Source organism: Phyllopteryx taeniolatus, chromosome 6 (assembly GCF_024500385.1).
Source record: "Phyllopteryx taeniolatus isolate TA_2022b chromosome 6, UOR_Ptae_1.2, whole genome shotgun sequence".
NCBI classification, from domain to species: Eukaryota; Metazoa; Chordata; class Actinopteri; order Syngnathiformes; family Syngnathidae; genus Phyllopteryx; species Phyllopteryx taeniolatus.
Window position 1 is genome coordinate 25,304,379 of NC_084507.1, and position 23,340 is coordinate 25,327,718.

General features: G+C 42.2%; 1 protein-coding gene across 6 annotated transcripts; it reads right to left on the reverse strand.

The window, feature by feature from the left end:
- Positions 1 to 7: 7 nt before the first annotated feature.
- si:ch73-95l15.5 (uncharacterized) lies at positions 8 to 22,647 on the reverse strand. Of its 6 annotated transcripts, XM_061776276.1 has the most exons (15): positions 22,474 to 22,647; positions 22,259 to 22,388; positions 20,303 to 20,487; positions 18,806 to 19,252; positions 17,007 to 17,542; positions 14,126 to 14,266; positions 10,267 to 10,344; positions 8,451 to 8,567; positions 8,078 to 8,227; positions 7,454 to 7,621; positions 6,123 to 6,314; positions 5,853 to 6,044; positions 2,537 to 2,616; positions 1,534 to 1,653; positions 8 to 315 (listed from the first exon to the last, which is right to left on the reverse strand). In XM_061776276.1, exons 3-15 carry the CDS (start codon positions 20,472 to 20,474, stop codon positions 66 to 68), a joined length of 2,643 nt encoding a protein of 880 aa, XP_061632260.1. In that variant the 5' UTR covers positions 20,475 to 20,487; positions 22,259 to 22,388; positions 22,474 to 22,647; the 3' UTR covers positions 8 to 65. The 6 variants fall into 6 exon arrangements, with proteins under 6 accessions (XP_061632260.1, XP_061632256.1, XP_061632258.1 ...); XM_061776272.1 differs by lacking the exon at positions 22,259 to 22,388; XM_061776274.1 differs by lacking the exons at positions 22,259 to 22,388; positions 22,474 to 22,647 and adding an exon at positions 20,993 to 21,832.
- Positions 22,648 to 23,340: the final 693 nt, after the last annotated feature.

A 23,340-nucleotide genomic window follows, 5' to 3' on the forward strand; every position in this document is an offset into this window, starting at 1 on the left:
GTATTATGTCACTTTTATTGTTGTTGCACAGTGAAAATACAAATTCACAGTAGTACCTTCCTCTTTTACACATCCAGTTTAAGAAAAACAAATCTCAGTTGTTCAAAAAAGACATTAGAAGTGCCACTAGCGTTGCCGACCAGCAGGTGGTACCAGCAACAGTCTTGGAGGTAGCAGTGGCTCCGTTGCACAAGTGCGTGTTGCAACATTCGTTGGTGAAGGTGAAATTGAGTCCCATGATGGACTTTTGACCTGTCACACCGCACAGGACGGGCTGGATGCAGCTCCTCTCGTACAGCACTACGCAGAATTCTCCTGAAAATAAAAAGGTAATTGACACATTATTCACTTTTTTCAGCATTTAAAATAGTTCCCAGGTGTCATAAAAACATTTATTAGAAAACATAACTCATGAACCAGAAGTAGGTGAAGGACAGAAACTTGGAAAACTCCTTTAACATTTTATAAAGCAGTTAGTTACATCAGTTTGTCTTTGTCCTATTAGTTTATAGTCGTTTTCAGATTTAAAAAAAATAGTTATTTATTTTCATAAAACCTAGTCAAATATAAGTGGGCAAAGGACAGAACGTTGGTGAACTCCTCCTTTCTGTTTTTAATACCATTTAACCTTTCTCCTAGAAAAATAATTTAAGATGATTTCCCATTTAGGAATGCAATCTGGTACTCTCCAACATATCAAAATACTTGATGATTTTTTGAGGGGAAAAAAACCCTGCAGTGAGTAAAACGAACATTTTGTAGCTCCAAATGGATTCATATGAATGGGAAATCGAAGTGGGCAAAAGAAAAAACCCTTGGGGATCTCCTTTTAGGTTTTGTTTACCAGTTGATTACCTCAGTTTCTTTCTTTTTTTCCAATTTCACAGTACCCTGCGGCACTCTGCAATGTGTCCAAACAGGAGAAAAAAACATAATTAGTCAAACACCAGTGGGCTAAGGACCGAACCCTGATAAGTTTTGTCAAAATACCCAAAGGATCAAGAAATACAGCATAATGTAGAAAAAGATCATTGCTAAAATTAGGCTGTTTTGAGTCACTGAGTCACTGTCCATCCTGCCCCCTCTACTGCAGGGCCAATACCGAGTATAACGTCCGTTACCAGGATGACCAAGCCCAGACAGAGCTAGGAGGGTCCTATGACTACACCTAGCCCAATGTGAAGAAAATAGCAAGCATCCATAAAGACAGTAATGGGATGGATTGTTTTTTTCCATTGTGGAGGAGGCCCAATGACACTTTGTCAATTAGTGTAGCCACTCAGTGTTGGGGTGTGATTATGTAAATTAGCCACACTGTTGCATCAAAATCTGATCAATTCAGAAGAGCTCACTCACACATTTTCAGAAAATTGGCAGGTTACAAAGCATTTACTTGAATGTTTAATTTCCAACTTGATGGGTGGACAGGCCCCGCAGAGACCCAACTATATATATACAAGCTTTTCAAAAAAACACTTCTCCATAGTATGTCCCCTGTAAAAGAGATTCTTTTGTGAGTGAAGGCACCCTCACCCTTCTGGCCCACGGCTCTGCTGGATAGGCAGACTTGGCCGGCGGGACATATGAGAGGAAAGTTGATGCAGTCCAGTGGCGAGATGGTGGGAAACACACATGTGTAGCAGAAAAGAGGAACTGAAGAACACAGAAACAAATGAACAATGTTTATCAATTAGTGAAGGGCCCAAAAAATGTTTATTCTCAATGTAAATAGTGGAGCCCGGGGACCCTAGTGAGGAGAAGCGGCTCAGAAAATGGATGGATGGATTAAATAGTGGAACCTCTTAAGTCAAACACAACTGGTTGATTTCCAGCAATATTTCACAGCTAAACATGGTTAAACTCCAAATTGTACCACTTTTTGAAGACATTCGACTGTGTTGATTGTGGTGATGTGACAAAAAAGAAGAAAAAACACAGCTGCTCACTGCGCTCAATTCTCACGAGAATGATGATGACAGTTTGAACTGCCAAGCTGGCCTTGACTTTTGAGACAAAAGACTAAATAAGGAGAAAAATAAACACCAAAGAAAAACATTTAAAAAAAACAAAAAAAAAAATGAAGTCTTCAGTTTTGTTGGACTTTTGAGGCATAAAATTTTGGTTAAACTCCAAGTTTTACCACTTTTTTGAGGGAATGTCCCTCAACTGTGGAGGAGGTTCCACAGGTTCCTGTAGTCAAAAAACACCTTCCATGCAGCTGCTATACAATAATCCACAAACCCACTAAAAGAGACAATTACACTAACCCTTGTTTTATTTTAACATATAAACAGAAAAAAATAACATCTAAAAAATAAAATAAAAATAATAATCCGCATTAGATTTTATAACTCACTTCAAAAGAAGTTGGAGGAAGTAAAAACTTATCTGGTCTACCTCTTGGTCTCTAAATAGTTTTTAGATTTATACCATGTAAATACAATACTATAACTGTTGGTGTAATCTGGATAGCCAACATTTTGTACTATTCACCTCTCTCTTTTTGTTCTTTTATGGTAACGGAAGGTTGACGTACCTGAAGGTGACATCACAAGGAGAAAAAGCAGAGCGCCAAACAGCTGCGACATCTCCAACACGTTTCACTGCAGTTTGACTCTAAAACAGAACATTTTCTTGTTGTTCGTGGTCGCAAAACTGAAAAAACTTCTCACTGCGTGCATACACACTAACCCCCACCCCCAGCATATTAAGGAAATATTTTTAGTGAGGAAAATGCTTTACTGCTTAAACTCGATTTAAGAGGAATGGCTGAGTTGGTGCTAAAAAAAATTTATATTTTGAAGCCTTGTTCTTGATTTATTAAATCATGGCATCTTAATGAGCGACATTCAGTGTGTGGTCAGGCGACATGCAGTCTCATGACAGCTACAAATAAAGAATGGAAGCGCACTTTTGTCTGTTTCAAAATGGCAAAAGCTTGATGTCCATGCTGAATTTCAGAATCTGAAGTGATCTATAATCAAATCAAGACAATTTTATTTCTATTTATGCTCACTTCTTTGTGATAAAGCTAACTACTACCAAACGAGGAATGAACACACTAGGTCCAGATGAAACTCGTTTACCCAATTCTCATATATGTATTCGAACTCAACATTTTACGGGAGTATTTATCCTGGTAAAACTTTCCACCTGGTAAGTGGAGTGGGTCCAGTAAAAATAAATCGGCTACTGAAGCCAGTTTGATTTAGGAACATGAATTTTGGTAGACATGTCTATCATGGGCGGCACGGTGGAAGACTGGTTAGCAAATCTGCCTCACAGTTCTGGTGGACGGTTTCCATAGGTCTGAATGTGAGTTGGAATGGTTGTTTGTTTATATGTGCCCTGCGATTGGCTGGCGACCAATTCAGGGTGTACCCTGCCTCTCGCTCACAATTAGCTGGGATAGGCTCCAGAACACCCGCGACCTTGTATAGGTGGCATAAGTGGCATAGAAAATGGATGAATGGAATGGAAAAAGCCAAGTAGTTTCGGAACTACATTACTTCAGCTGTCATTCCCTCTTAAAAGTACTCAACTTTATTCCGTAAAAGGCACTTGTTAATTCATCTTTTTTTTGCCTGTAGCAAAGTATTGCGGTATCATAGTAACAATCGCAGAAGTAACCCAACAGGCTTTTCCGTGATTGGACTGTAAAGACAATGACGTCACATTGAGAACATTTTAGTTCAAATTTGAGTTCAAATTTTCTCAGAAACAATGGGGGGTGGGGGGAAAGAGGAGAGAAAAAAAAAAAAAAAAAGAAAAAAAAAAAGGAAATTGAGCCATTTGGATCAGAGCGTTTAATTCTCTTGAACTAAAAAAAATACACTAACTTCCCAGACATTACATTCATTCAAGAAGGAACATTGAAAAACAAAAGACACAGAAACATGCCAATTATAAAAGCAAAGGACCAAAGTAGCTCTTTAAAAAGATCCTTTTGGTGCATAACTCCAAACAAAACAAAAAAGCCGATTTAACACACGGCCTTCCAAAGAAAGTAGTATGAACATTAAATAACAGTGATTTGCTAATTTTCTAAATTAAGCGTCTCCATATTGGCTGATTTTCGAGGTCTGAGACATCCATACTATCTACATGCCGTACCAGAACCTGGCAGGTAAAAGTGCAAACCTGTAGAGATAAATAGAACTAAATACCCGCTACAACAAGTAGTACCGCTCTAAAAGTGCAAGGTGGTTCATTTCCACACCGCTCACAGAGCGTGTTTGACGGCAGACACGTACTCGTCACGTCTCTTCTGCAAGTTGTGCTGAAGTTCCTCCAACTGACGGTCACGCTCCTCAGCGTCTTGGAGGATTTGCTACAGGAGAGAGAGACTTTCAATATTACACCTAGGAAAATGGCCAACGTGAACCTTTAATGGCCGCTATCAAAAGGCAGCCTTCCTGTTTTATAGAGAGTCATCAAAGTTTTCTGCTTTGGTCTGGTCACACGTAATGAGAAAAACTCAAATGTTTGTCAACTTAGTATCATCCATCTAAATAGTATATGTGGTTTCAATTTGATAGCAATAGGACAAAATCTCTGCAACAAGTTCGTCTTTTAAATAGCCTTGGAAATGGTCAAAATGACCTTAAAATCGCCACTTCAAACCAAGATGGAAGATTCACTGTATTTTCAGGTCCGGCTTCTTGAGACATTTTTGCGGGCAAGACTCTTCAAATAACCAAGCATGTTTTGGGGATGTGGGAGGAAACCGGAGTGCCTGGAGAAAACCCACACAGTCACGGGAAGAACATGCAAACCCCACACAGGCGGGGCCGGGGATAGAACCCCGGTCCTCAGAACTGTGAGGCAGACACTCTAACCAGTCGTCCACTGTGCCGCCGTTGTTACAACTTACGAGCAAAAATTTGAGAGCTCTGTATTATGGCAGATATCTCAACTCACTTCACAATAACCAAAAGTTTGGCAGCTAGTGGACATCCATCCATCCATCCATTTTCTGAGCCGCTTCTCCTCACTAGTGTCGCGGGCGTGCTGGAGCCTATCTCAGCTGTCATCGGGCAGGAGGCGGGGTACACCCTGAACTGGTTGCCAGCCAATCGCAGGGCACATACAAACAAACAACCATTCGCAGTTACAGTCACACCCACGGGGAATTTAGAGTCTCCAATTAATGCATGTTTTTGGGATGTGGGAGGAAACCGGAGTGCCCGGAGAAAACCCACGTAGGCACGGGGAGAACATGCAAACTCCACACAGGCGGGGCCGGGGATTGAACCCGCGTCCTCAGAACTGTGAGGCTGACGCTCTAACCAGTCGGCCACCGTGCCGCCAGCTAGTGGACAATTCTTCAAAAAGGTATTTTTTTTGTCATACTAAACAAAGAATTACACTGTGTTTAAAATAACCACCCAAATTTGCCATAGTATTTTTCGCTAGCTTAATGCTAACATATAATGGGAAATGCCGTATCATGGGCTAACGAATAGCACCTATGCGGCGCAGTTGTAACGCTTTAAGCAACATAGATTTGAACGCAAATGGCGAAGCAACACATGAATACAGATAATATAATAATAGTCGCAGGCATATATTCTCTATCACTTGCAAAAAAAATGACTAATATTACTGCGGCTTACTGAGCAATTGTGACTGTCTGTTGATGAAGTACAATATTTTCCTCATTAAAAAAATGGGGAGCCTGGAACGGATTAATGGCATTTCTATTTATTTTAATGGGGAAAGATGATTTGACATGGCACCACTGTACAGTGATTACCGAGTAGGGAATGACCCTACTCACTCATCACTAGATGAGATTTTTAGAGGAACTATCTCGGCTCACTATATAAAAATTCCTAATCAGGGACCTGTACCTGTATGAGTTGGTCCCTCTTCTCCAGACTGTCTCTCAGCTTCCTCTCGGCCCTCTCACCATCCTCTCGCTGGTTGTGTCCCGTTCTCTCGGCCTCTTTCCTGCGCCGCTCTTCGTTGCGCAGCGCCCGCCTAGCGTCCGTCAGTCGAGCCGTTAGAGAGGACGTCGTCCGTTCGTAGCTCTCCTGCTGACTCTGTTCATCACGTTCCAGTTAGGCCACAAGATGAAACCAGAATTTCCTTGGTTGAGGTAAGGACCCAGCACCTCTCACCTGAACGACGTTCTGGTACTCCTGCAGGGCGGCGGTGAGTTTGGTGACCTCCTGGCACAAGGTGGCGCTCTGTGTCTCTCTCTCCTCCAACAAGGCGGCCAGGTGGCTCTGCTTCTCCTGAAGCTGGGAGGCCAGGGAGGCCTCGGCCCCGCCCCCCAACAAGCCTTGGCCAATCACAGAGTCTGAGAGAGCCTAGAGAAATAGTCACTTTTTTTTCCCCCTACATCTAATTATCCTTTTTCTGGTATTAGTCAACAGTGTAGCTGGGTAATTATTACAAATTTCAAAAAAACATGAGCATAAAAACAAATGATTCATAACTCGGTAAATAAAAATACAAATGTAATCTAATACAAAATTTTCCAGTTGCTCTAAAGCTTTTTAATCTGGCAAATAAAAACTGAATAGCAGAAATACATGAAATTAAATTAAACTATAAATAAAAGAAAAAAAAATATTTTTATTATTTAAACGCATTCTCATTCATTTATAATCCATCCATTTTCTTTACCGCTTATCCTCACTAGGGTCGCGGGCCAATTTATAATCATCATGTGAAATAAATGTATGACTAGTTATACAGTATTTATGAAGCAAAAGAATGGTGATACGATGTAAATTAAAAGCTATGAATAAAAGATACAACATGTTTAATTTATTGTCTTGACAATTATATTGCAATTTTATTGGCAAATACATCCATCCATTTTCTATACCGCTTCTCCTCACTAGGGTTGCGGGCTGCTGGAGCCTATCCCAGCTATCTTCGGGCGGGAGGCAGGGAACACCCTGAACCGGTCGCCAGCCAATCGCAGGGCACATAGAAACAAACAACCATTCACACTCACATTCACACCTACGGGCAATTTAGAGTCTTCAATCAACCTACCACGCATGTGTTTGAGATGTGGGAGGAAACCGGAGGGCCTGGAGAAAACCCACCCACGCACAGGGAGAACATGGAAACTCCACACAGGCGAGGCTGGGATTTGAACCCCAGTCCCCAGAACTGTGAGGCAGATGTGCTAACCAGTTGTACACCGTGCCGGTTGACAAATACATACTTTTATCAATTTTTAATAAGTTGAAGAAAATAAAAAGGACTTAACACTAAAAAAACAGATAACTAATTTTTTATATTTTTGCGTTTGGATTTTACATTTATTTTTTTCATTGAAGCTTTAATATTAAAGAAATTCATGGAAATACAATAAAACAAAAATGATGAAATGATTTAAAAGATGAACAAATATGTATGTATGTGAACAATTAAGCTACTATGAATAAAATAAATTTTATACATACTACTTATTTTTTTTGCCCATCCATACCTGAACATCTTTCATACTGCTCTCCAGCTCCACCTTGAGGACGCGGACCAGTTCGTCCTTCTCTCGCATGGTGGCAGCGAGGGCCCGGTCCCTCTGCCTCCATACCTCCCTCTCAGTCTCCAGCTCCTGGAGGAGGCGCTGTTTCTCACCCAGTGCCGCGCGCAGGTCCTGGAGGGGGCAAAATACATCCATTAACATGGTCAGTGCTTGGACAACGAAACCCCACAGTTAAAGTAAACGGCCGTACCGAATGTGCCGCCCTAGGAGAGATTTTATATGGCGTCATCCCACAACCCCATCGAGAATTTACGTATGCTTACAAAAGAAATCGAATGGAGTTTTTTTATTTTTATTTTTTTTCTATTTTCTTCAGTTTATAACAACAAGTCGCCAAATTTAAAATATATTAAAAAAAGAGTTATTATTTTGATGGGACAAACAAACCAAAAGTTCCAACATCTTTCTTGCCCTGTGTTCCGGGAGAAAGATGATTTTTTTTGGGCCGCCCCCTAGAGGCCACGGTGCCCTTAGCATTTGCTAATCTCGTCCAATGGGTGAGCCGGCTCTGCTCCAATATACTCTATATATTTCAGAATTTCCCCCGCCTTTTAAGAATGAGCTTACGTCAATGATGTCCTGGTTGCACTGCAGCACCATGTTGAGCGTGTCCAGATCTTTCTCGCGGTCTCCTGCTGCCTTCCTCAAGGAAGCCACCTCTTCTTCCAGACGCCTTTCTTTCTCGACCAACTCATGCACCAAACTCTCCAAGGCACCCTGTGTAAAGATTACAGAAATAACTTCCAACTTCCTGTTCCGTTTCAGGCATGGGTGCTTGGGACTTTTTCGTGTGCCCTGTTATGATACACATGTCCACCTAATTTGTTTTCGATTGGTGAAACTGGTGTCGGGGGCTTTTTTTTTCTTTTAAACTCTCTTGAGTTAAATGAGTGAGTTTTGGTGTTGTGATATACAATGTATAACTATCATGTTCACTAACCTTGTTGTCGCTGACAATTTCTTTCAGGTTCTCGCTGAGTTTGTTGGCGATCTCGTCTGCAAGCTGGCTTTTTCCTCCTCCCTCCAAACAAACTCTCCTGATCACACTCATGCACTCCTGAGGATGAGGCCGACAACACACACAAAACACCAAAAAAGGAACATGACAAACAAATCAGGCTGTCTACACTCTGGAGGCATGTCAATCATTAACTCATTCCCTACAACCTAATTATACTATCACTGTATAGGAATTTTTATATGGTGGACCTATATAGTGCACTGAAAAGTCCACTGAAAATCACTACACAGCGATTAAGGAGTAGGTAATGAGTGACTGATTCCTAAAACAGCGACTGCATTCGGAATCTTTTATCATTCTCTACTCCCTTATCACTATATAGGATTTTTTAATATAGTGGACTATATACAGTCGGCGGCACGGTGGCCGACTGGTTAGAGCGTCAGCCTCACAGTTCTGAGGTGCGGGGTTCAATCCCCGTCCCCGCCTGTGTGGAGTTTGCATGTTCTCCCCGTGCCTGCGTGGGTTTTCTCCGGGCACTCCGGTTTCCTCCCACATCCCAAAAACATGCATTAATTGGAGACTCTAAATTGCCCGTAGGCATGACTGTGAGTGCGAATGGTTGTTAGTTTCTATGTGCCCTGCGATTGGCTGGCAACCAGTTCAGGGTGTACCCCGCCTCCTGCCCGATGACAGCTGGGATAGGCTCCAGCACGCCCGCGACCCTAGTGAGGAGAAGCGGCTCAGAAAATGGATGGATGGATGGATATATACAGTCGTTGACTCATCAGTCAAATGAAAAACAGTCTTGGAACGCTGCTCGGGGGGCCGTTATTTACAACATACTGGATCAACATCAGATGGTGGACATTCTGGAATAAATAATCAAATAAATCGATTATAATAACATATTCTTTTCAGCTGAATGTCCATCCATCCATCCATTTTCTGAGCCGCTTCTCCTCACTAGGGTCGCGGGCGTGCTGGAGCCTATCCCAGCTGTCATCGGGCAGGAGGCGGGGTACACCCTGAACTGGTTGCCAGCCAATCGCAGGGCACACAGAAACAAACAACCATTCGCACTCACAGTCATGCCTACGGGCAATTTAGAGTCTCCAATTAATGCATGTTTTTGGGATGTGGGAGGAAACCGGAGTGCCGGAGAAAACCCACGCAGGCACGGGGAGAACATGCAAACTCCACACAGGCGGGGCCGGGGATTGAACCCAGGTCCTCAGAACTGTGAGGCTGACGCTCTAACCGTGCCGCCCAGCTGAATGTATTTTACAAAATTAATGCAAACAAAGCACTTTATGGTCATCTGTGTTGCTTTACTTATCGTCTGTGTCTGGCGGAAACCTTTGACTTTAATTTTATATTTATTCACAAATCGATATGAAATGGTTTGAACCCAAACTGGTCAAACCATCATGTCCACTACCTGTCTTCCAGGTTTGACCACGTGACGTTCGCAACGCAAGCGAGAGAGCAGTTGTGACGTTAATTTTGGTCGACAGCAGAGGGCGATATTGCCAAATATAACAGCCCCCTGAGATGGATGAAAACTGATGAATTAATCTGCTTAATTCTTATTCCACGAACGCATTATCAATCAGAATACTGTATTTAGTCTAGTGGTGGCATAACCAAAGTATTCTTGCAAACAAAATGTTTGGGGTTTAGTTCCCCTTTAATGTTTCAGCATGTAAGAAGAGGCTGGCGGGCATACAGACAAACAACATTCCAGAGAGCTTAGAGTTGATCTGTCTGCATGCCTGTCCTCATCATCTCTCACCTGGATGAGCCGATCCCGACTGTGCAGGGAACGAGCCAGGCCAGGCAGTAGGGAGGCACAGTCCTCCTTACGCACAATCTGGAGGGAACAAGAAGGAAAATAGTAATTGACAAGGGTTCGACACTGAGAAGACCCAAGCCCTTTGATATGTACAGTACAGTAGTGTGTTGATGTTGTCGTTGTGTTATGTATGTGTGTTGCTACGTTTTCACTCTTTGTATCGCTGGTACTTCACTGCTAGCGTTTCAAGACAGAATTAGGGTTTGAAATTAGGGTTTCTAGCCAAATTAAGGTTTCAAATTAGGGTTTCAAGTTAAGGTTTTAAACCACGGTTTGGGGTTACAAGCCAAGGTTTTAAATTGGGGCTTCCTGTTCACATTAAGGCTTCAAGCCTGCGTTAGGCTTTCAAGTTAAGGTTTCAAGCATGCGTTAGGATTTTAGCAAGGGTTAGGGTTCCAAATTAGAGTTTCATGACATGGTTCGGATTTTAAATTAGGGTAATCATCCCTGTGGTAGGGTTTCAAGTTAAGGTTTCTAGCCAGGGTTAGTGTTTGGAATTAGGGTTTCATGCCATGGTATTGGTTAGGGTTTCAAATTAGGGTGTCAAGCCTGTGGTCGGGTTTCAAACCAGATTTCAAGTTTCAAATTAGGGTGTCATGCCATGGTTAAGGTTTCAAATTAGTGTTTCAAGCCTGGGTTAAGGTTTCAAATTAGGGCTGGTGTTTCAAGTTAGCAAAGTAACCCTAACCCCAAGTTAAGGTTTCAAGTCTGCACTCGGTTTCAAACCAGGGTTAGTGATGGAAATTAGGGTGTCATGCCATGATTAGGGTTTTAAATTAGGATGTCAAGCCTGCGGTAGGTTTTCAAAAGAGAGTTAGGGTTTCTAGTTAGGGCTTGAAGCCAACATTCAGGTTTAGGTTTCAAACTGGAGACTTTAGTTTTAAATTAGTGTTGGAAATCAACATTAGGGTTTGAAGCTGGGGTAAGGGTTTTAAAATTAGGGCTTGAAGGCAGTTACAGGTCAACATTAGGGTTTCAAGTAAGAGTTTCACACTAGGATACGCATTTCAATTTCATCAACGCGTACACACTCTGCTGCACTGTTGTGTCAATATGCACATTTAATAATACATCACACCAAAAACTGATACCCTCTAATTATGTGTCGATCAGGATCTCGGTGAAAAACAGAGGAAATATTTGCATGCTGCTTTGACTTTTCACAGCTTTTTAAAATACAAACTAGTTCATCAAGTTGCAAATGTGGTATGCAAACCACAATGGTGAAGGAATTTGCTTGTGTCCATTCACACGCACTCCCTATTATTATTATTTTTAACTGACAGTCACAGATAAGGGTATTTTGTCCTTGTAGTAACGAGCCCTTGGCAAACTCTGCTGGTTTGCCAGGATTCCACTATGTCCGTGTGTGTGTGTGTGTGTGTGTGTGCGTGTGCGTGTGCGTGTAAACTGCATCTACGAGCAAATAAAAGCGACGCACCCTTTTAGAGGCAAAACACACAGTGCTCACACCTTTCATTCCTTTTATATTGTATGGGCGTGCACGTGTGCGTGTGAGCAACACTGTAACATGGCGGCCGCTCTGTGTTTTGTAATAAATAACCAATTGGGTACACCTGCACAATGTAATATAATCCGACCCAATATAATCTCAAAATCCAATAAAATACAAGAGACATAAATGTGCATTGCAGTGGATGTGGTTAGAATGCTGGTGTGCCTAATGAAGTGGCTGCTATGTGTCTATTTCATACACAAACTATGCACTGAAACTTTAAACTGTTTTGAAACTAAGGTTAGGCCTTCAAACAAAAATTTGGTTCAAATTGGGGTTTGAAGCCAAAAATAGAGTTTCAAGACAGGTTTGTCTTTCAAATGAGGGTTTCAAGATTGGATTAGGGTTTCACATTATGGTTTATGTTATTAAATTAGGTTTCAAAGCCAATGGGGTTTCAAAGCCTGCTTCGTGTTTCAAGCCTGGGTTAACGTTTCAAATTAGGGTTTTTAAACTTGGATTACAGTTCAAAACTTGGATTACAGTTCTAAAGTAGGGTTTCAAGTTTTGCATCGGGTTTCAAATGAAGGTTTCATGGCTGGGTTGGAGTTTCCAAATCAGGTTTCACGTTAGAGTTTCAAATTAAGGTTTTAAGACTGTATGAGGTTTTCAAACAATGGTTAGGGGTTTAAAATTGGGGTTTGACGCCTGTATTAGTTAAAATTAAGGTTTTGAATTAGTGTCTCAAGCCTGCGTTATATGGCTTCAAAGTGGGGTTTCAAGCCTGGGTTATGGTTTCAAACAAAGGTTAGGGTTTCATATTGGAGTGTGATGCCAACATTAGGGATTAAAATCTGTTTAGAGTTTCAAATTAGGGTTTCAAGCAAAGGTTAGGGTTTCAAACCAGGATTACAGTTTCAAATTATGGTTTCTAGAGGGTTATAGCCTGTTAGTGTTTCAAGGCTGGGATAGGGTATTTCCAATGTAGGGTTTCAACTTGTTTTCTCTGGGTACTCCAGTTTCCTCCCAGATCCCCAAAATATGCATGGTAGGTTAATTGACGACTCTAAATTGCGTATAGGTGTGAATGAGAGTGCAAATTGTTGTTGGTTTATAAGTGCCCTGTGACCATTTCAGGGTGCACTATGAGGGGCCGTTAGGGACATTATTCACATTAGCTCTCACACTTACTATTCAAATGCTTTCACACACACACACACACACACACACAAACTACTGAAAGGCTCTCATAAGGACTACTCAAACTCTCACACACACACACACACACACACACGAGTCTTGCTCTCATTAACACGACTCAAACACTCTCATGCACGAGTCTTGCTCTCATTAAAACTACTCAAATGCTCTCATTAACACTACTCAAACGAATCCGGCTTCTGATTGGCCGACCATTACGTCATATCCTACAGCACTTACACATTAAAAGCAGTCATTTTAAATCAATGAGGAAAAGCATTATTGTAACAAAATAATCAAGTATACGACACATTAACATAAAAAATATATATGCATGTACTATACAGTACAATGCTATGTGTTTATAGTTATGTCTATAACTATTTGTCAAAATCTATCTATTAATCTATCTAGCTATCTTAAAACAAATATCCCAAGATTTTTTCTAATGAGGTGGCCAAAGGGAATGAAGCAATTTAAGCAAGACTCGTTCATATGAGAGCGTTTTAGTAGTGCTAATGAAAGCATTTGAGTGGTGTTAATGAGAGCAAGACTCGTGTGTATGAGAGCATTAGTGTTAATGAGAGCAAGACTTGTGCATATGAGAGTGTTTGAGTAGTGTTAATTAGAGCATTTGAGTAGTGTTAATGAGAGCAAGACTCGTGTGTATGAGAGTGTTTGAGTTGTGGTAATGAGAGCATTTGAGTAGTCTTAATGAGAGCAAGACCCGTCCGTATGAGAGTGTTTGAGTAGTGTTAATGAGAGCAAGACTCGTGTGCATAAGAGTGTTTGAGTAGTCCTTATGAGAGCCTTTCAGTCGTTTGTGTGTGTGTGAAAGCATTTGAATAGTAAGTGCGAGAGCTAATCCTGAATAATGTCCCTAACGGCCCCTCATAGTGTACGGCGCCTCTCATCCGAAGATAGCTGGGATAGGCTCCAGCACGCCCGCAACCCTAGTGAGGATAAGGGTTACGGAAAATGAATGGATGGTTTCAACCTTGGATAGGATTTCAGATTAATGTTTCACAGCTTTGTCAGGGTTTCACATTAGGGTGGCAAGGCTGGTTTAATGTTTCAAGTAACTGGAGTTAAGGTTTCAAATTAGGATTTGAACCCAACATAATAGTTTTCGTGAGTGCTTACATGCGTCCAATCCTTGGTAGCATCATCATCCTGGGGTATCCCGGGTTTCAGGTGGGCCTCCAGGGTCCTGACCCGGGCCTCGGCCTGATCAAGCTGCCCTCGCAAGTGCCTGACCACCTGATGGAGCCTGCGGGAGGCACTCTGCAGGGACAAAAATTATTTTGTCTTTAAACAGGTGAGCTATTGAGAAGTTGTCCAACGAGCACGCAGGAGCTTGGGTGTTCCCGGACGTAACAAACTGTGTCAATATTTAACGTTGAAGAAGGTGTATGGGCCACCGCACTCATCCAGAAACATATTTCAACATTTGATGATGCTTTGGAAACAACCTTTTAAACTAAATTTAGTTGCTCACATTCAGGAAGAGAAAATAAGAAAAGTTATTTTGAGAAAGTTACAAAACACATTTCATTGACGTTCGATAATTTCTTCCACAGAGTTAGGGTTAGAATATATGGTTTCAAGTGAAGGTTAAGGTTTAAAGTTACAGTTTGAAGCAAAGGTTAGGGTTTAAAGTCGGCCTTTATACTGCAGTTTCAAGACCAGGGTTAGGGTTTCAAATGAGAGTTTCAATTCAAAGTTAGGCTTTCAAATAACACTAACTGAGGCTTGAAAACAAGCAAAGGGTTTGAAAGTAGGGTCTGAAGCCAAGAGTTTAAAACAAGGCCTAAAAATTCAAATTAGGGTTTCAAGCACTTTCAAAATAGGGTTGGAAGCCTGGGTTAGGAGGTCAAATAAGTGTCAGTGTTTCAAATTATGTTTTGAAGCCAGGATTAGGGTTTCAAATTAGGGTCTGAAGTTAACATTAGGGTTTCAAGCAAAGTTGAGGGTTTCACGCCTATGTTACGGTATCAAATTTGGGTACGTTTTTTCAAATTAGGGTTTAAAGAAATGTTTGGGCTCAAAAATAGTGTTTCAAACCTGGGTTAGGGATTCAAGTTCTGGTTTCAAGTCTTGTTTAGGGATTCAAACAAGTGGTAAGATTTCAAATAAGGGTTTCAAGCAAAGTTAGGGTTTCAAATTATGGTTAGAGTTTTCAGCCTTTAAATACAAGGTGTGCCAAAAGTCACTACAGGAAGTCCTCGATTTACGAACGATTTCCGTTCCTATGCTGGCGACGTAACCCGAATTTCCAAATAAGTCGGATTTCAGCGTTAAAGTTTTAATTTACGTCGAAATACTTCTGTTACGGGTCTTGTCCCACGTGATTGTGACAGCAAGCTCAGTGTGTGTAGGCGTGTGCGTCAACGTGTGAGTGAGACGGGACTGCGCAGGCGTCATCCGGCGGGACTGTGAAGGAGGAAGGACTGCGCACAGGTGCGAGTGTGTGCAGTGGCAAGTGTAGTGACGGCGACCGGGAAAGAGTAGCGATTAGCGGAAGACCCGTTGATGTTGAATGTGCAGAGGAGCTAATAAAGCCATTAAAGCAGCAAATCGGTGCTTCGTGCCTTTATTGTTGCCGCCACCCAGCTCAGCTGTGCAACGAGAGAAGGGAGTTAACCCCAAGGCCCTGGAGAAGGCGTCTCCCGACCACGGTCAGGTGACCGTAGCAGGAAAGGTTAACAGTTCGTATAAAGAAACTAAAATACATTAAAATAAAAAAATAAGATGCTGTACTTACCATTACTGCTGAGAGTGTGAAAAAAGGAGGGCGAAAAAGGCAAAGATACTCCTGGCGCACAAACACAGACAAGCACTATGCACTAGCTAACCAGAAACACTATGGTGCTGGGGACAAAATGTCAGACAAGGCATGTGCGTTGTGAAGTCGAAACGTCGTAGGTCGAGTACGTTGTAACTCGAGGACTTCCTGTATATACTTCCTTTTTTCTATTTCATTTCAGGTATCAGAGATGACGTCATCATCTTAGGCTTTGCAGTTTTTGGAAGCATAGAGTTCCCTTGCCCAAAGCTCGCCAATTGACATCAGAGAAGCATTGCAAAATGGCCGGCTGGCAAGACCTTTTTCTGTCCACGACAACATTCCAGCGCCAGTTTGAGAAGCTTTATGCCTGTCACACTGCACACTGTACAATTTTCACTCTGGATGGCAATTTTCTCAAGCATCTGTTCTTTACAAACCACACAGCGGAAGGCCTGCTACTACCACCACTGACAAAAACACAAAACTTCTAGAGCAGGCGTTCGCGCAAAGCCAAAGAAAGTCTATCCAGAGGGCTCCACTGGAACTCAGCATCAGCAAAAGACAAATTCAGCGGATGCTTCGGTGAGTGATAAAGCTTTTCTCCTACCAACTTTCGTTTGTCAAGATTAATTATCTTCCACTTGAAGCCTTTTACTTTGAGGGAACTCCTGTTTTAGGAGTTCAGCATTTTCACCAGTGGTGCCAGTAGCACGCCTTCTGCTGTGTGGTTTGTCACAAACAGATCCTGTTTTGAGAAACTTGCCATGGATAGTGTCAATCCGGTATATGCGCAAACTACTTCTGCTTTCGGCAAAAACAGGTAAAATCACTTCCTCCTGGTTCGGGTGAAGAGCAAAGGGGACCGTGACAAAGCAAATGTTGGAACTTTAAATGTCTACATTGTCTTTTTTTAAATACAAGATGTCACCACAGAGCCACTAAAGACGACAATATTCCATGTTTAGGCTGCGTTTACATGTATCATATCATATTTGTATAAAAAAATGATACACACGTATTTAACTTTTGTCTAAAGACACCAGCGACAAAGACAACTAAATTTTAGCAAGTTTGGCTTCAAACAATCATGTCATTAAACTGTAGTCATGCTCATTAGTGTAGCATAAACAGTAAATCAGATAATCTGACATACCAATATAATGGATTGAACAAGACGGAGCATTTTGACGGCCATAAAGTTTCCTAAACTGATGCTAAACCCTGACCAAGTCCCACCTGCTGATGCAGAGGCAAGAACTCATCCTTCATCTCCATCAGAACATCGTCATCCTCCTCCTCTCCAGTGTGGTGACCGCCATTCTCCTCAAAGCTCAAGTTCCTGTTTACCACAGGTGACGTCATCTCACTAGAACTTCTTCTCTTGTTCCTCCCAGCCAGGACGGGAATCCTGCTCCCCACCGGCGAGCTGACCGGCCTCCCTCTTAGACGTCGGATCTCCCTGAGGACCGAACTGATCGACCGGTAGCCGGGCGAGTCCGACGGGTCGCAGCCGTCCAGGGAGTCCAGAGACTGGAGGGATGGGGTCCGCAGGGAGAAGGTGGATGCCGCCAGCGAGCCAGGACTGGAGCAGGTGGACGGGATTCGGTACCAGTGGAGTGGCATGCTCTGGGATTTGTCCCGCGACAGAGGCAGAGGAGAGAAGGGCTGATATGGCATTCGGCGAGGTACGCCGCACACCGACTCGTAATCCGAGTCGGATACGCGCAAAGAGTCGCAGCCTTCGCAGTTTTGACCCTTTTGGCACCTTTTACCTGCATGGCACACAAAATAAGGTTAAATTTAGGGTTTCAAATCAGGGTTTTAAGATATGGTTAGGGCTCCACATTAGGGACTAAAACTAGGGTAGGATTTCAAGTCGGAGTTACGGTGTCACAATAGGTTTGGGTTTGAAATTTGGGTTTAAAAAGTAGCATTGGGGTTTCAAGACAGGGTTAGGGTTTGAAATTAGGGTTTGAGGACAAGGTTAGGGGTTCAAATTAGGGATTAAAATTCAGGGTTCAAGACAATTTTAGGGTTTCAAATTCAGGATTCAAACCAGTTAGGGATTTAAATTGGGGTTTGAAATTACATTTGGATTTGAAATTAGGGTTAGGCATTGAAATTAGGGTTTCAAGGCAAGGTTTGGTCTTCAAATTAGGGTTCTAAATTAGGATTATGGTTTTCGAGAAAGGTTCATTTTAAATTAGGGTAAGGTTTTCAAATTAAGATTTCAAACTAGATTTAGCGTTTCGTTAGGGTTGGGAATTGGGGTTCCAAGGTTAAGGGTTCAAATTAGGGCTCCAAACTAGGATTAGGATTTCAAAACAGGATTAGGGTTTCAAACTAGTGTTTCAAATTTTTGCTTGATTTTAAATTAGGGGTTCAAATTAGGATATCAAGACAAGGTTAGGGTTTAAATTTATGACTGTCAAACTAAATTACGGCTTTTAGTTGGGGTTTAAAACTAGGGTTAGGGTTTCAAACTGGAGTAAGGGTTTGAAATTAGGTTTATGTTTGGAGTTGGGGTTTGAAGTTAGGTTTGGGTCTAAAATTAGGATTTCAAACTAGGGTTAGAGTTTCATACTAGGGTCAGGGTTTTAAATTAGGGTTTCTAGGCAAGGTTAGGGTTTTAAAATACTCTAGGGGTCTCAAATTGGAGTTATGGTTTGAAGTTCGGTTTGGACCTAAAATTAGGGTTTAAAAACTAGGCTTAAAGTTTCAAACCAAAGTTAGTTTCAAATTAGGGTTTAAAAAAACAAGGTAAGTGTTTCACATGAGGGTTGGGGATTCAAAAAGGGTTACGGTTACTGTTAGGGTTTGAAGCCAGGGTTAGGGTTTCAACATAAGAGTTCCAAAATATGGATAGGTTTCAAATTAAGGCTTTGATCTTGGGTTAAGGTTTCTAAGAAGGGTGAAGGTTTAAAATTACAGTTAAGCTTTTAAATAAGGATTCGAAGCAAAGGTTAAGGTTTCAAACTCGTGTTCTGATTTCAAATTATGTCTTAAAGCCACAGTTAAGTGTTTAAAGCATGTACCTGTTCGTATAAAGTACGGGCACATGTCCCACTTGTCCGACCAGCACTCGTACTCTGCCAGAGCCATGTTGTCCTTCAGCATGTCTCTGTAGTCATCCTTGTCCTGGTCTCCTCCCGCTTCCTCTTCCTCGTTCTGCTCCCGAGGGTGCCTCCGGACGTAGTTGCTTCGCACCCAACGCCGGACGCGGTCTCGCTCATGGGTCAGCTTGTTGAGCCTCTCCGAGGACAGCGCCCTCACCCTGGCGATGACCGTGTCGAACCTGAAGACGCGCTCCAGGACTCCGCTGCACTTGCCGCACGTGAACTCCCCGCGGCTGACGCCGCGAGACACCGGTCCTCCCAGGATATGCGTCAGAATCGAAAGGAGGTCCAAGGATTTGGATGGAGAGCTGAGGGACAGCTGGGACTTGGACAGAGAAGATGACGAGCACAGAGAGGACATACTGCCTGTGGAACATATTGAACAAATTGAAATTAGGGATTCAAGGCAGGGTTGAGGTTTCAAGTTAGAATTTGGGTTTAAAATTACAGTTTAAAGACAATACTATAGGGTTTCAAACAAATATGAGAGTTTAAAGTCAGGGGTTCTCAAGCCTGGATAAGTGTATACAATTAAGGTTTGTAGCCAACATTAGGGTTTAAATAAGGGTTTGAAGCCTGGGTATCATGCCTGGGCGAGGGTTTTAAGATAACAGAATTCAAAATTAAGCTCTCAAACCTGGATTGGGGTTTGGAACCTGGGTTAGGGTTTCAAACAAGTGTTACGGTTTCTAATTAGGGTGTGAAGACAAAATCAGGGTTTCAAATTAGGGTGTCAATCTTGGGTTAGGGTTTCGAAATAGGTTTTCAAGATGGGGTTATGGTTTCACATTAAAGCTTCAAGCTTCCATTGTGGTTTTAAACAAGGGTTAGGGTTTCAAATAAGAATTTGGGGGCAAGGCCAACATTAAGGTTTCAAATTGGGGTTTGGAGCTAACATTAGGGTTTCAAATTAAGGTTTGAAGCCTGTTTTAGGGATTCAAACTAGGTGTGGAAGACGAAGTGACGGGTTTCAAATTAGGATTTCAAGCCTCAGTTAAAGATTCAAATCACGGTTTCAAGATGAGGTTCGGTTTTCAAATTACGCTTTTCAGACTACGTTATCTTTTCAAACAAGGGTTAGGTTTTAAATTAGGATTTGGAGTAAACACTAGGGTTTCAAATTAGAGTTTCAAGCCAACACTAAGGTCATTTGAAGCGAAGGTGATGGTTTGAAGCGAGGGTTAGGGTTTCAAATCATCGTTTCAATACTACATTATGTTTCAGACAAGCTTTAGTTTTTTTAAATTATAATTTGGGGCCAACATTAGGGTTTCAAATCAGGGTTTCAATCTAACATTAGGGTTGCAATCCAGGATTAGGGTTGTAATTCAGAGTTCGTAATCATGGTTGCAAGCCCGGGCTGGGGTTTCAAATTAAGGTTTGAAGCAAACATCACTCGAAATTAAGGTCTCTTACCCCAGGGAGTGCTTGGCGAGGACCCTGACAGGCTTCCTCCTCTCAGGGACCTTATGGGGGTCTGAGGCCGAATAAGCTTCTTGTGTTGGCCCCCAAACAACCAACGCCTTTGGTTGCCCTGAAGAGCTACTCCGCATATCACACACAACTCATTTGGGCATCGGGACGACATCCTGGCAGCTGATCTAAATACACAACGACTCACATGATTCAGTTCACTTACTCAGTTAGGCTCAAGCAAAACACAGCAGACTGAGAAGATTCCCTTTTTTTCGGTTCAGTCACTGACATGAGTTATTGGACAAACCAGAAACATTGGGTACTCAGATGATTCTGTTCATGCACCGACTCAATCAGCAAACTCACCGGAAACATTGCAGACTCAGAAAACTTGTTGAATCGGGACAATCACTGACTCAAGTTAGGAGATTCAGTGGAAGTAGCTCATTCTCTGACTGGAGTTAGAAGACTCAACAAAAAAACTTCGGACTCAGATTATTCGTTTCACTGATTCCAAGGAATTAGCTGACTCACTGACTGGAGTTAGCGGAATCAACAGAAACACTGCAGACTCGTATGATTTTCTTTACTGACTCGGATAATGGACTCTGGGATTTAGATTTATCAGTTTACACACTGACTTGAGTTAGAAAACTCAACATAAAATAGGACTTGAATGATTTTGCTCACTGCCACGAGTTAGTTGGCTCAGATGACTCAGTTGAAACGGTCCACTCACTGAACAGAAGTTAGAAGACTCACATGAAACACAGCAGAGGGATGATTTCAAGTTAGTTTGACTCAGGGATTAAGTGGAATGCACTAACTCAATGACTTGAGTTAGAAGACTCAATGAAAACACTCTCGACTCAAGTTAGTGGACTCACCAGAAACACTTGGGCCACGTACTATTTGATTCTTTGGCTCTAGTTTGATTATTTCTGACTCGAGTTAGCAAACTTGGATGATTCAGTTCCATCAGTTCACTCACTGACACGAGTTAACAAACATTCCGGAAACACAATACACCAAGGTTATTAGATTGAATACACTTACTCACTGGCTCACTGAATATAAGTTTTAAGTTAAATGCAGCAATAAACAAGTATTAACTACACTAATATTTGTTATGCATCTTATATATATATATCCATCCATCCATTTTCTGAGCCGCTTCTCCTCACTAGGGTCGCGGGCATGCTGCAGCCTATCCCAGCTGTCATCGGGCAGGAGGCGGGGTACACCCTGAACTGGTTGCCAGCCAATCGCAGGGCACATACAAACAAACAACCATTTGCACTCACAGTCACACCTAACGGGCAATTTAGAGTCTCCAATTAATGCATGCTTTTGGGATGTGGGAGGAAACCGGAGTGCCCGGCGAAAACCCACGCAGGCACGGGGAGAACATGCAAACTCCACACAGGCGGGGCCGGGGATTGAACCCGAGTCCTCAGAACTGTGAGGCTGACGCTCTAACCAGTCGGTCACCATGCCGCCCTTTTATATATTATTATATAATATTATATAATATATATATATATATTTTTTTTTTTTTTAACAGTACATTCTGTGATGATCACAGACTCAAGTGAGATGAATCACTGTAGTGTGTGACTCAAGAGTACTGTAGTCAAATATTAACAATGAAGAAAGTTTACGAGCTGTAGACGAGTCGATGGGTCGGACGTGACTAACCGGATTTCAAAATAAAAGCGAGAAAATGACAACAGATGTTTTCCGTGATTGCGGTGCATTAATGATCATTTGATCGATATCCGGGTGAAGACTGACGAAACAACGAATTCCTCCTTGAGGATCATGAGTTAAAAAGTCTCAGTCGATATTTACAAACACTCCAAAGGCATGACACGTCGACTTTTGGCCTGAAGCGTCCGTCAAGTCAAATTTTCCCTTTAACACGCTGCGGAAACTTGGTCGGCGGAACACTTTTACCGTCAGTTCTACCGCAATAAACGTCTTTTCTCTCGCCCTCCATTGTAGCTGTAACAGCAATTTCAAACCGATTCAGACGGTCACACAAATTTTCTGTCAAGGGTCGATCATCTGCTTCTTCCGAGGGTACCTGAAAGCACCGTACACGAGAAACTAGAGCCACGTCGTTACCTTTACAAGGCGACAAGTGTTCTTGTTAAAAAAAAAAACTTTACCTTGAAAGCTCACGCTCGTAAAATACGTCAGACGAGGAAGAACGCTTTCACACCGAGTGACTTATTAAACGAAGAGGAGCAGCCTCCCGGTGGACAGAAAAAAAATCTCCACCACTGCCTTTGGTGAAGTGAAGCGGCTCAGCTGAGCTCGACTCACTGCGCCGCGGAGGAGGAGACAGGAGAGGTGGTGGGTGTCACCTTTTGATGGCGTCATCGGGCATACCTGTGGGGGCTCGTGCCAGCAAAACGGGCGGGGTTAAAAATGATGACTCTTAAATTTATGTTCAATAATTTATGTCATAATCATAATTCTAAACCCAAATTTAAGATGATCATGACCACGTTTTCCCCCCCATTAAATACATTTGTTTAAGCACCGAATGTGACCTCAGTTTTCTAGCTGCCGCGTTTTTTGTTTTTTTCAAACTCGACTTCATCCGCTAGATGGCAGTATGGACGTGGTCATTACCTGCCCAAAAATTATTTGTAGGTGACCAAGAAAATGGTGTCAGTACTTCATGGTTACCTGTTTTTTTTGTGTGAATGTTCTATCTATCTATCTATCTATCTATCTATCTATCTATCTATCTATCTATCTATCTATCTATCTATCTATCTATCTATCTATCTATCTGTCTGCCTGTCTGCCTGTCTGCCTGTCTGTCTGTCTGTCTGTACGTACGGATGTATGTACAGTATTATGGAATAATCCACACGAAGAGGCGAGTGAGTGGCTTGGGTTTTGCCTGTGAAAACCACATTTATAGTAGTTAAAGGTGTAACCAACATGAAAACCAGAGAGCTGCCCACGGGTAGAAAAACAAGCAATTTTGAAGCAGAGAAGATGGAAAATTGATGAGATAGGCA

What these genes read in the sequence shown, in the direction of transcription:
- si:ch73-95l15.5 (XM_061776272.1), bottom strand. Translation starts at nt 20,474, where the DNA reads ATGTCGTCCCGATGCCCAAATGAGTTGTGTGTGATATGCGGAGTAGCT. An exon ending in CCCGTACTTTATACGAACAG is followed by an intron (nt 17,543 to 18,805) that starts GTACATGCTTTA and finishes TGTGCCATGCAG; the next exon opens with GTAAAAGGTGCCAAAAGGGT. An exon ending in AGAGGGACCAACTCATACAG is followed by an intron (nt 2,617 to 5,852) that starts GTACAGGTCCCT and finishes GTTCTGTTTTAG; the next exon opens with AGTCAAACTGCAGTGAAACG.